This window comes from Myxine glutinosa, chromosome 5 (assembly GCF_964187855.1).
Source record: "Myxine glutinosa chromosome 5, kmMyxGlut1.1, whole genome shotgun sequence".
Taxonomy (NCBI): Eukaryota; Metazoa; Chordata; class Myxini; order Myxiniformes; family Myxinidae; genus Myxine; species Myxine glutinosa.
The window spans coordinates 131,300,933-131,314,214 of NC_136265.1; the positions used below are offsets into that span (position 1 = coordinate 131,300,933).

The 13,282-nt window shown below is 42.8% G+C and overlaps 1 protein-coding gene across 2 annotated transcripts in view; it reads left to right on the plus strand.

Annotated features, from left to right (window-relative positions):
- Positions 1-13,282, plus strand: part of LOC137427067 (phospholipid-transporting ATPase ID-like) — a 94,014-nt gene that overhangs the window by 22,123 nt on the left and 58,609 nt on the right. For both annotated transcript variants that reach the window (XM_078778715.1, XM_078778714.1), the window contains exons 13-18: positions 2,294-2,499; positions 2,780-2,829; positions 2,997-3,117; positions 5,177-5,371; positions 5,928-6,043; positions 6,705-6,869. In XM_078778715.1, coding sequence (XP_078634841.1) covers positions 2,294-2,499; positions 2,780-2,829; positions 2,997-3,117; positions 5,177-5,371; positions 5,928-6,043; positions 6,705-6,869 — 853 coding nt within the window. The remainder of the gene's footprint in view (positions 1-2,293; positions 2,500-2,779; positions 2,830-2,996; positions 3,118-5,176; positions 5,372-5,927; positions 6,044-6,704; positions 6,870-13,282) is intronic.

Here is a 13,282-nt window from a genome sequence, read left to right on the forward strand (position 1 = left end):
TGTATAGGCCTACCAAAATAGTTTGGGGTATTGTATAAACCACCTTTAGAGGCCATTTTTCCCCACAGAGCAGGGGTTGGCCTTTTTTGCGCACCTTAGTCGTCTTTTTGAAGCAATCTTTTATGGCCGGATGCCCTTCCTGCCGCCAACCCTGTTAGTCGCCTCTTGCGACAAACACAGAATTACCAGTGAACTGGTACTCAATTTGCCGACCTCGGAAGGATGACGGGCTGAGTCAACCCACCTGGCGTTGATTTAGCGATCGACCGGGATTCGAACCCAGGATCCTAGGATCCCAAGTCGGCACCCTAACCACTAAGCCAACACCAGGTATTGTATATAGGCCTACCAAAATAGTTTGGGGGTGTTGTATAGGCCTACCAAAATAGTTTGGGGTGTTGTATAGGCCTACCAAAACTAGCCTTGCATTCTTGAATGTTATTTTTTTTCTTGCTGGTGATATCCAAGATCCAAGCACTCCTGTTGACATTGATTGTCCTTGTGCAAACCTTTTTGGGAGATCTCTGCTCTCCTCTTTCCTCTCCCCTTCTCTCTTTGTGCAAATTCTCTAGTTTTGGTGAGAATTTCTCACATCCTATTCTCCTTGCATTGATCTTTCACTCGGGTCTGACATCACCGATGACATGTTGGGCTGTAAAATTCAAAAACTTGCTAAAAATGCACATCATGCAATGTGAAGTGAAACAACATGTAGGCCCAGACACCAAAGTCTGGCATTTTAGAGCTTATTTCTGTATTGCTGGTGATTATTGAGGGCAGAAAGAGGCTTGTTGTGTTTTGACTTTCGTGTTTGTAAAAAAACAAAAAAACATCTACCATATAAAATACAATGTCCGTTTGGGTGTTTGTACAGATGTCTGTCTCCCTTCATAAGGGTGGGTTTTAAAGGCCAATCTTTTACCACGAATGTGTGTTCAATACGGGTCTATTTTTGAGGATAAAACAAACTCGAAAAACTTTTTCCATAAAAGAGTAATTATGTCTTTTGTATTGGAATTGTAGATGGTGGTTTACAAACCAAGCCTCAAGGGTGGTGTACAGTAGCGTTTTTTAAAAACAACAATAAATACAAGGAGCAGGGAGATGAAATTCGCTGCATGTGATGTGCAACGTGCGCAGAGTAAAATGAGTATTCACTTACATCAGTAGAATGTTTAATAAATGAAGAAGCTATAACACACTTGACACAAGGCCGAGGCTTCAGACATTGGCACACTCACGAGGCTGTACTTTCAAATAAACTGTTCCAAGCCATCATTTATTACAGGATTTTTACCTGTTTTTACATAAAAACATAGAGGGACAGCAGGTGTACCTTTAAGAGAGTGCATTTTGGTCTTAGAGCCTGGGTGCTTGTTTTTAATTTGGTCTTGTTGCAGCCAGGCCTAGCAACATGGATGTCTATTGCTTTGACAAACTTTTCATAACCATGGACTTTGGCTTAAGGTGTATTTGTTTAGCTTTGTCGCAATGTTTTGTTTTTTAACCTTTTGATATTACAGAAAGCATTTCCTCTTGAGAGAAAGTGACACAATCATTGTGAATCGACTTGAGACGTACATCAGCTATTTCAACGCATTCTCTTGTTTGATGACTATGTGAGATCGTCCTTGCCTTATATCTCCTTCTTCCACCCCTAAGCGTTTTGTTTTTTAAATTTTTAAATTATAAATTTTAATTTTTTTTATTAATAAAAAAATAAGAATAATAATAATTAAAAATAATAATCCCAAAAATAAGAATACTTTAAAAAAAATGTATTTAAATTTTTTTCCTTTTTTGTTTTGTTTTAAATCAGTTTTGTTTTTTAACCTTTTGATATTACAGAAAGCATTTCCTCTTGAGAGAAAGTGACACAATCATTATGAATCGACTTGAGACGTACATCAGCTATTTCAACGCATTCTCTTGTTTGATGACTATTTGAGATCCTCCTTGCCTTATATCTCATTCTTCCACCCCTCAGCGTTGTTTTTTAAATTTTTTAATTTAATTTTTTTTATATTAAAAAAAAAAGGAAAAAAAAATTAAAAAAAATTAAAAATAATAATAATAATTTTTTTATTTAAATTTTTTTTTACTTTTTTTTTGTTTTAAATCAATGTTTTGTTTTTTAACCTTTTGATATTACAGAAAGCATTTCCTCTTGAGAGAAAGTGACACAATCATTATGAATCGACTTGAGACGTACATCACCTATTTCAACGCATTCTCTTGTTTGATGACTATTTGAGATCGTCCTTGCCTTATATCTCCTTCCTCCACCCCTCAGCATGGAGATAATCCGCTTCGGACAAAGCTTATTCATATACTGGGACGTGGGGATGTGGGATCAGCAGTCGGGGATAGCCCGCGCCCGCAGCACCAACCTGAGCGAGGAGCTCGGGCAGATTGCGTGTGTTCTCACTGATAAGACGGGCACCCTTACGCGCAACGTCATGCGTTTCATCGCCTGCTCCGTGCACGGAAAGCTTTACGGTTAGTGTCATCGAGGGCAGTGGGAGGAGTAAGGTGGCGATCTCTGTCATAGGCCCTTCATCCTGAAGGAAATGTAATGAACATGTGATCTTTGGTCCATGGAGATATGCAGGATGCCATGACGTCATAATGTATGATGACTTCACTCTCCTCCAAACTATATTCGTTGAAGATTGAGACATAAATGCATATATTGTCTTGTCTAAAATCAGAAACGAAAACGTTGTTTGAGGCCCAGTACACAACAATAGATCCTAACCTACAGTTCACATTGTTGCAGGAAATTTGGAGAGCGACCAGGAGAGTGAGCACACTGTGGAAGGTGACAAAGTAAGACTGATAGGATCGTATATAAAATGACAGAAGTAGTAAAGTGAAGGCCTTAACATGAGAAACGTCGTGTGAGCAAATACACGTTAGGTTAGAGATTAGAGATTTACTGAGGATGATGTTATCCGAAACAACTTCCATGTTGTTGTATTGTGTCCCATTGACAGTATGCCCCCAAGATGGATGCTGCCCTGTTGTTCGAGGCAGGAACGTGGAACGAGCAGGTCACGGAGTTTTTCAGAGCACTGGCTTTGTGCCACACTGTAGTTGCAGAACAGGATGAGAAGGGTATAGGATAATACAGTTTGTGCCGTTGTCGTTCGTTGCCAGTATCTCTGTCGCCATGTTTGTATAACATGACCGATCTCTCAGCTCGAGACTGAAGTTCATCGCTTTTGATTCAACTCCACGTGTTAATATAAAACATGATGACATGGACACGATATGCTAAAAACAAGTGAGTTTGGATGTAAATATGAGTTCCCACACAAGGAATTAAATGCTGGGGGAGGCCATGAGGCTCATCCAGCATGCACAATGGTTGCCAAACTATGGTCAGTGCTCCATCCTTTCTAAATGCTGAGTATTAAGCAAAGAAGCACCACCTATCATTTTAAAAGTCTTTAGTATGACTCGACCAGGGTCAAGTTTGAACCGGCGCCCTCTCAGTCTTATAGCGGACGCACTAAACATTATGCCACTGAGTCTGATGACTTGTAAACTAGAGCAATTAGACTGCGTCACCAATATGCCTCCATGTAGTCCCTGCCTGTGACAACGGGTAGATGCCCCCATTGACTGTCCTAAAAATAAACAAGTTTGATTTAAGTTCCTTCTGCTGTTCTCGAGTACACATTGATCAGCGAGGCGGTTTCATAGAGGGTTTTTTTTTCTTTTTTTCTAAATATCGCCTTTCACGCTTATATGGCTGCCAAACTACCTGACGTATGACATCAAAAATGTACACTCATATGTATGGGTGGGTAGGGATGACGTTTGTGAAGTTTCGTGTTGATTGGATAAGGTTATTTTTTCTATCCACGATGGCTGCCAAACCACGTGAGCTATGACGTCATAATTTTGAAATTAAATGCAGCCATGGTGTTGGATGATATTTGCAAAGTTTTGCATCCACAGGGTAAGCGGTTTCTGAGATATAATTATTTTGAAGGAGCTGGGGCTCCCACTCCCACGTCGATCGGAAGAATGGACGCGACAAAAAGCTGGAATTCATCCGAGTTGCTTTAATCAAACCAAACACTCAGGCACTCTGAAAAGCCCGTTTATCAGGCAGCAATATATATACATATTATCCCGGAGCGTTTGCCCAGGAAAGGCGAGAGGGGGCGTGGCCCAGTGTCCTGGCTGCGGCCTGGCAAGTTGAGGGCGAGCATGCCCGGGCATGCCCGGGCGTCCCGACCGAGGCCTGGCAAGTTGAGCGCGGGCCTGCCCGGGCGTCCTGGACGAGCCCGGCATGGTGATCGCTCCGCGTCCTTGATAGGTGCAAGGCGATTGTGAAAACCCAGCGGTAGCCGCTACAATTTAATATTTTTCTTCAATCCAATATGGCTGCCACACCATGTGACTGATGACATTTTCGTGATCAACTTTTAATTGCCATGCCTAGTCGATGACGCACGTAAAGTTTCGAGCCGATCACTTTGGTGGTTTGGGAGAAGATGTTTTTCTAATGTTTTAGGTTGAATCCAATATGGCTGCCAAACCATGTGACCTATGATATCATAATTTCAATGTTCAATACAAATGGGTTTTAGATCATGTGCATGCAATTTTAGATTTTTTGGATAAGGCATTCGATTAAAACATTTATGGCTGGTATACCACTTCACTGATGATGTCACCATTATCATGCTTTTGTTCTCCATTGGTAGTACATGACAATGTGCCAAGTTTCAAATTTTTCAATTCTTCGGTTTCCGAAAAATATATTTTTAAATATTTGCCTTTAATCCAAGATGGCTGTCATACCACGTGATCTATGACATCACGATTATCATCAAAACATTGTACATGGGTGTCGCTCCTACCCTGAAAGTTTGGTCTCAATCGGACACGTGGTTGCTGAGAAAAACGAGGTTTAGCCCATATGGACGGATGGACGGACGGGTGGGCGACCCTAAAACATAATGCCTCCGACCACCTTCGGGGGCAGAGCATAAAAATTAAAACAAAGACCAAATTATTGCATGAAAATGTCGTCCGCTGCCGATCTCCATCATGATTGCATATGTATAAAGACATGACACATTTGTTTGTAGTAATAGCACAGTGGGTCTCACATGTGCCCCTTTCATCCCCCTGACCCCATGCCCTCTACACCCGCCAGGCAATGTGGTGTACCAGGCACAGTCTCCAGATGAGGCAGCACTAGTGAACGCAGCACGAGCAGCCGCATTTCGATTTGAGTCCCGCGCTCGCGAGCTCATCGAGCTGAACGAGCCGGCACCGGTTGGGCGACGGATGTTGAGGGTCGTCGCTCTCCTGGACTTCACCAACGAAAGGCGGCGCATGGGCGTTGTCGGTAGGTCTTCCAATGTGGACCAATGAGCAGCTGCTTCAACAACATGGTGGCCATGTAAAAATTAATAAATACGTCAAAGTTCACTTAACTTAAACAAAAAGTCCAAGTCTCATGTAGGCCCCAATTTCTCAACCCTATACGAAGACTGAATTTTTGATCTGGCTGGAAGAGACCCGTCTGATCGGTCTATTATTTTATCCATGTAAAACACCATGTTGGTCTCTGCAGCCCACGGTTCACCACTATTTGTTTTGTTGTGCGCACCAATAACATCACCTCAACAACCTTTAGAGAGGTGTTTCTTGTTAACATGGAATCTGGTTTAATTATATTTATCCGCATTCAAACTTTGTCAATATATTGGGAAATGGTCATGTCACCACATTTGTTTTTAAATAATTTGATAAAATTATGGACTTTGCTCAACAATTTACCAGCAACCCACTGGTAAAGATGTAGGTGCTGTGGCCTTCTTTGAAAGGTGCGGCCCAATGGTGACAAAATATCCTGGCGTAATGTAACACTCGATGATGATGACTCTTCTGGACCCCGACAGTTGAAACACCAGAAGGAAAGCTTGTTCTTTACTGCAAGGGAGCTGACTCTTCCATCTTGCCAAGGCTGAAAGCAGGCAGTGATCAGCTGGCAGCCATCACCACCGAACATATGCATGTGAGAGACAAACGTGGGGGGAGGTGGGTAGGTGGGTGAGGGTGGTGGAAGGGAGGGGGGGGGTGGCTGAGGTGGGAAGGGGAGTCGGTAGGGGGAGGCGGAGGGGAGGGAAGAGTGGCGGAGTTGGGTAGGAGAGTGGGTAGGGGTGGCGGAGGTGAGGGAGGAGTGGCTGAGATGGGAAGGGGAGTCGGTAGGGGAGCGAAGAGTGGCGGAGGTGGGTAGGAGAGTGGGTAGGGGGTGGCGGAGGGGAGGGAGGAGTGGCAGAGGTAGGGAGGGGAGTGGGTAGGAGGTGGCGGAGGGGAGGGAAGAGTGGCGGAGTTGGGTAGGAGAGTGGGTAGGGGTGGCGGAGGGGAGGGAGGAGTGGCTGAGGTGGGAAGGGGAGTCGGTAGGGGAGGGAAGAGTGGCGGAGGTGGGTAGGAGAGTGGGTAGGGGGTGGCGGAGGGGAGGGAGGAGTGGCTGAGGTGGGAAGGGGAGTCGGTAGAGGGTGGCGGAGGGGAGGGAGGAGTGGCAGAGGTGGGGAGGGGAGTGGGTAGGCAGGGGTGGATTACATTGTGGTTTGGACATGAGATTGTGGTTGAAAATGACAAAAAGGACCGTCGTTTACTCCAATGTGTTGTTGTAAAACAACAGCTCTGGTCCCTTGCTGATGTTCTTGTTTCAGATCTTTGCCGGAAACGGTCTCCGCACCCTCTGTGTGGCGATGCGTGTTTTGGACGAGACGGAATTTACACAATGGTCAATCCGGTTGCACCAAGCTAGTACAGACATAGTTGATCGGGAGGAGAAAGTTGCCGCCATTTATGAGGAGCTCGAGACCGATTTAACGGTGAGTTACGGAGCCATTCCAATATACTTCACTCTCAAATAGACCACCAATCACCTCTGTTGTTATGTTGGAGACTCGCTGTTTCTGGTGGAGATCCAACAACAGCCTCACAGCTGTAATTGCTGTAAAATGTGCTTCCACCAAGTTATATCTCAGGGGGTGGACCCTTGTCCAACCAAGATATTCTAATTTTGTATTTTTAATTAATTTTCTGAAATTTGTAGAATTTGTTTTTCACTTGGAAGTTGTGGGTTACGATGTGTAAATAGAGGACGGGGAAGACCGAGAAAGACTTGGCTAAAGATGGTGGAAGATGAAATGCGGGCAAGGGGGTTAACAAGGGGAGATGTAGAAAATATAGTGCAGCAGATAAACACAAAAATTGTGCATTTTATGAGAAAAGCATGAAATGTTTAACATAGTTAGTGCATACCATAAGGTTTATTTTCAGATGTGGAGGGAAGTCAGATTTGACCTCTGAGGACCGTGAGGTAGGGGGTGGCGGGGGTGGCGATGTTCCTGTGTCCAGGAAATTGTTGAAATTAAAAAATATTTTGGGATCCACATATGTATTTCTTTGGTTTGCAGTGGAACAAAACAAAAAAGCTGAAAAATTACGAAATCTTAGCTTATTCCACACAGAAATCCTAAAATGGCCTGGACAATATTATTGGCATCTTTTAGAAGTTGTTAAAATAATTTAATTTCAAGCAGGTGATTCTCCTTTACTTTGGAATTGAACTCACCTGTGGTGAGTTGTAGGTACCTGCAATATAAAAATCACTCATTCAACCAGTTTGAATGGAGAAAAGGAGTCATTCTGCTGGTTTGTGCCACTGTGTGTACCGCAATGAGCATGGAGAAAGGAAAGAAAACCAGAGAATTGTCTGAGGAGGTCAGACACAAGATTGTAGCCAAGCATGGACAATCTCAAGGCTACAAGTTCATCTCCAGATACCTTGATGTTCCTGTGTCCACTGTATGCAATGTTATCAGGAAGTTTAAGGCCCATTGCACCGTAGCCAACCTCCCTGGACGTGGTAGCAAGGTAAAACTTGATCGAAGATTGCAGCGAAGGATTGTTCGAATGGTGGAGAAAGCACCTCGATCAACTGCCAAACAGATTCAAGATGACCTTCAGACACAAGGTATGGCGGTTTCAACTCGCACCATCCGTCCCCAACCCAATGAAAAGGGGTTCTATGGTTAGGAGATCCAGGGTTAGAGATCCCACTGCTGAGAGAGACATAAGAAAGCCCAACTGGAGTTTTCCAAAACACACCTGAACAAGCCAAAATCCTTCTGGGAGAATGTCCTGTGGACAGATGAGACCAAATTAGAGCTTTTTGGTAAAGCACGTCATCTCTATGTTTATAGAAAACAAAATGAAGCCTTCAAAGAAAAGAACACCTTCCCTACAGTCAAACATGGAGGAGGTTCAGTGATGTTTTGGGGTTGCTGTGCTGCCTCTGGCACTGGGTGCCTTGAATGTGTGCATGGCATCATGAAATGAGGAGATTACAAAGGCATTTTGGAGCACAATGTTCAACCCAGTGTCAGAAAGCTGGGTCTCCGTCGAAGGTCATGGGTCTTGCAGCAGGACAATGACCTCAAACACACTTCAAAAAGCACCCAGGAATGGTTCAAGACAAAATGCTGAACTGTCCTGAAGTGGCCAGCAATGAGTCCAGATCTAAATCCCATTGAACCCCTGTGGGGAGATCTGAAAACAGCAGTTGGGAGAAGGTACCCTTCGAATCTGGGAGAACTGGAGCAGTTTGCACAAGAAGAATGGGCCAAACTGCCAGGAGAGAGGTGTAGGAAGCTCATTCATGGCTATGGGCAGCGCTTGACTACAGTTATTTTGTCCAAAGGCCGTGGTACCAAATATTAAGTTAAGGTGTCAATAATTTTGTCAATGCCATTTATTTTTATTTTCTGATTTAAAAGGATATATTAAGTTCTGAATCAAAAACAAAGGTTCTGTAATATTAACAGAGAAATAAAGAATTGTGGAGACCAAATACTTTTGTCAATTTAAACTTATTTATAGAGAAAATTGTGAGTTATTTGAAAAAAGTGCAAGGGTGCCAATATTTATGGCCATGACTATCTATATATATATATATATCTGTGCAGTATCTGTCCTGTCCTGTGTTGTGTTGTGTTGTCACTGAACTACTTTCTCAAACTTTTGTGAAATCGTACCAAACTTCTGGTATGCACATATCTCTCCCGTCGGTATGTCCTAAGGGTATTTTTTTTGAAAAATGTTCGATTTTTTTTTTTTGGGGGGGGGGGGGAATTTTTTTTTCAACATCAATTGTTTATAAAATGTGATATCACGTATATTACAAATACATTTGTGCAAAATAATTGTTTGAATTATGATTGGTTTAAACCATGACAAAACAGCAACTCGGGTACAGTCATTTATCTATATATCTACATATCTGGGCAGTGTCTGTGTTCTCACTTAACGACTCCCGCAAACTTTTGTTTCCGTGGTTGTGAAGTGTTTTTAATAACGTTGTGGTGGTTTTGAATCACGTGGTGGTGAGGTATTTTGAATTACGTGGTGGTGAGGTGTTTTTAAATCACATGGTGGTGAGGTGTTTTTAAATCACATGGTGGTGAGGTGTTTTTAATTTCGTGGTGGTGAGGTGTTTTTAATTATGTGGTGGTGAGGCGTTTTGAATTAGTTGGTGATGAGGTGTTTTGAATTACTTGGTGGTGAGGTGTTTTTATTATGTGTTTTATGGCTGTGAGGTGTTTTTAATTTCGTGGTGGTGAGGTGTTTTTATTACGTGTTTTATGGCTGTGAGGTGTTTTTAATTTCGTGGTGGTGAGGTGTTTTTAATTTCGTGTTTTATGGCTGTGAGGTGTTTTTAATTTCGTGGTGGTGAGGTGTTTTTATTACGTGTTTTATGGCTGTGAGGTGTTTTTATTATGTGTTTTATGGCTGTGAGGTGTTTTTATTACGTGTTTTATGGCTGTGAGGTGTTTTTATTATGTGTTTTATGGCTGTGAGGTGTTTTTATTACGTGTTTTATGGCTGTGAGGTGTTTTTATTATGTGTTTTATGGCTGTGAGGTGTTTTTAATTTCGTGGTGGTGAGGTGTTTTTATTATGTGTTTTATGGCTGTGAGGTGTTTTTATTACGTGTTTTATGGCTGTGAGGTGTTTTTATTATGTGTTTTATGGCTGTGAGGTGTTTTTAATTTCGTGGTGGTGAGGTGTTTTTATTACGTGTTTTATGGCTGTGAGGTGTTTTTATTACGTGTTTTATGGCTGTGAGGTGTTTTTAATTTCGTGGTGGTGAGGTGTTTTTATTACGTGTTTTATGGCTGTGAGGTGTTTTAATTACGTCTTTTATGGCTGTGAGGTGTTTTTAATTTCGTGGTGGTGAGGTGTTTTTAATTTCGTGGTGGTGAGGTGTTTTTATTACGTGTTTATGGCTGTGATATGTTTTAAATTACTTGGTGGTGAGGTGTTTTGAATTATGTGGTGGTGAGGTGTTTTGAATTACTTGGTGGTGAGGTGTTTTGAATTACTTGGTGGTGAGGTGTTTTGAATTACGTGGTGGTGAGGTGTTTTGAATTACTTGGTGGTGAGGTGTTTTGAATTACTTGGTGGTGAGGTGTTTTGAATTACGTGGTGGTGAGGTGTTTTGAATTACTTGGTGGTGAGGTGTTTTGAATTACTTGGTGGTGAGGTGTTTTGAATTACTTGGTGGTGAGGTGTTTTGAATTACGTGGTGGTGAGGTGTTTTGAATTACTTGGTGGTGAGGTGTTTTGAATTACATGGTGGTGAGGTGTTTTGAATTACGTGGTGGTGAGGTGTTTTGAATTACTTGGTGGTGAGATGTTTTGAATTACGTGGTGGTGAGGTGTTTTGAATTATTTGGTGGTGAGGTGTAATCGTCCCAAACTTCCAGTCTGCACCTACCCCTCCCCTATGTATGTGCTGAGGGGTTCTTTCTTGAAAAAAAACAACCATTCAACCTAAATCTTCAACCTAAATTGCCTATAAAAATGTAATATCACAAACACAACAAATACATTTGTGCAAAGTAATTGTTTGTATTATGATTGGTGTAAATCATGACAACACAGCAACTCAGGTACAGTCATTATCCTCAGCCAAAATAAGCCCGTTCCTCAGTAAAGACGCGTGGTGAGGCGAGCGTAGCGAGCCGAGCCAAGCTAGTATATATATATATATATATATATATTATATATATATATATATATATATATATATATATATATATACTGAAACGCAAAAGAAACTTACCACTTGTTTGAAATGTAATAAAATTGTAACAGTTCAAAATAAAACAAACCAACAATTGCTAATTGAAACATTGGCATTTTATTGATGACATGTCAAGTTTTTGACCAAGATACACCATCTCATCAGTTTGTTCTACAGTACAGAACAGCACAGGGTGCAATGTCAGTCCCCTTTCAATAGCGTGTGTGGCCACCATTGTTTTGGATACAGGCAGTGCATCGTCGGCGTATACTGCCTACCAGTCTTTGGATGGATTGCTGCTGGATTCTGTCCCACTCAGTCCTCAATGTCTGAAGCAGCTCTGCCCGTGTCCTGGCCCTGCCAACTACGCGTCTCCCAAGCTCATCCCACAGGTGCTCCATGGGATTCAGGTCAGGGGAGAGCGCAGGCCACTGCATGGTGTTGATGTTCTCGCCTTGGAGAAATGCAGTGGTAAAGCGAGCAGCATGGGGACGAGCGTTGTCATGCTGAAAGGTTCTCAGTTCTGGGTGGTCTAGCAGGAATGGCAGCAGATGAGGTCGCAGGATGTTATCCACATACCGCTGGGCGTTAAGATTCCCATCCACAACCACCAGTGGCGTCCTGTACCGGCCTGATATGGCGGCCCACACCATCACACTTGGGCCACCCCACCTGTTGGCTTGACGCACGCAACAATTGGCATATCGCTCGTCAGTTCTTCTCCAGACACGCTCACGCCCATGAGGACTGTCCACACAGAACCTTGACGCATCGCTGAAAGCAACCTCGTTCCACTGCGCCAAGGTCCACCGCTGATGCTGCTGGCACCATCTCTGTCGGTTGCGGCGATGGGCAGCCGTCATCACGGGGCCTCTGTATGGTCTTCTGGCAGTCAGACCATAGTCATGCAGTCGTCTTCGTGCAGTATCATTGGAAATCCGTGGGTTTGCACGCCCCGGAGTTTCTGCCGCAGTGCGGGATGCTGGATGGAATCGATCCCGCAGGTGACTTCGGACCATCTGCCTGTCCTGCCTTGCAGTGGTGACTCTTGGCCTCCCTGATCGAGGTCTGTCATCTGCAGAGTTGTGGAGGGTGTCTCTGTCCACCAGGGCCGATATCGTCTGGTGTGAACAGCCAAGGCGACGTGCCACCTCACGGTAGCTCAGTCCGCCTTGCAGCATGCCCAGGGCACGCTGCCATTGATCCCTTGACAATCGTGGCATGTTGATTGAAATGCCCATTTTGCACTGGCCTTTTTAAAGCCAATATCAAGACATCACGTGCAGCTCATTAAAATCATCCCGTACCCCTTGGCTAATCACTGACAGTCAAAACGGCTGTTCAACAGCTGTGCTATGAAGTGACCATTGAAGGTTCAAGTGACCATCCGTGACCATTTTGTCTGACAGTGAGGACACTATTATCCACAAATAAGTTCACACATTTACTACACGCAGTGTTATTGTTGATATTTAAAAGTTTCAAAGGTGGTAAGTTTCTTTTGCGTTTCAGTATATATATATACATATACATATATATATATATATATATATATATATATATATATATATATATATATATATATTATATATAACTGTGAGAAATAGTAGAAACTCCACAGTACGAGCAGGGCGTCTCATTTGCATTGAATAAATAATCGGGAGATTGAATAAGACGCGGACGTAGCTTCAGGGCTTCGATCTTTAATTCGACAAGCTGTCGACCAACAAAGGTCTTCTTCTGAGTCTACAAAAACAGCAGGCATGTATATCAGTCAAGTGTGTATGGTGATGTGTGTGAGATGTGTGATGTGAGTAAAAAATTGCATACAGAAGGGAGAGCCACGCCAAAGTTCACTCACCGGCCCCAAGTTCAACGGAAGTGAAGCGCAGCTTACAGTTACGGTTTGCGTTACATTTCCGGTGCACGTGTATATACAAATATAGGGATACATACATACATAAACATACAAGCATATATTCATATGCCATTTATATTCATATAATATATTTATATATTTATATAAATGACATACAAAGGTAGAATGAATGAATGGGTGAATGAATGAATGAATGAATGAATGAATGAATGAATGGGTTACGGTTTATTATAAACTGTGGTGACTGTGCACTCCGGTGCTTTATGGTGTTCTTTG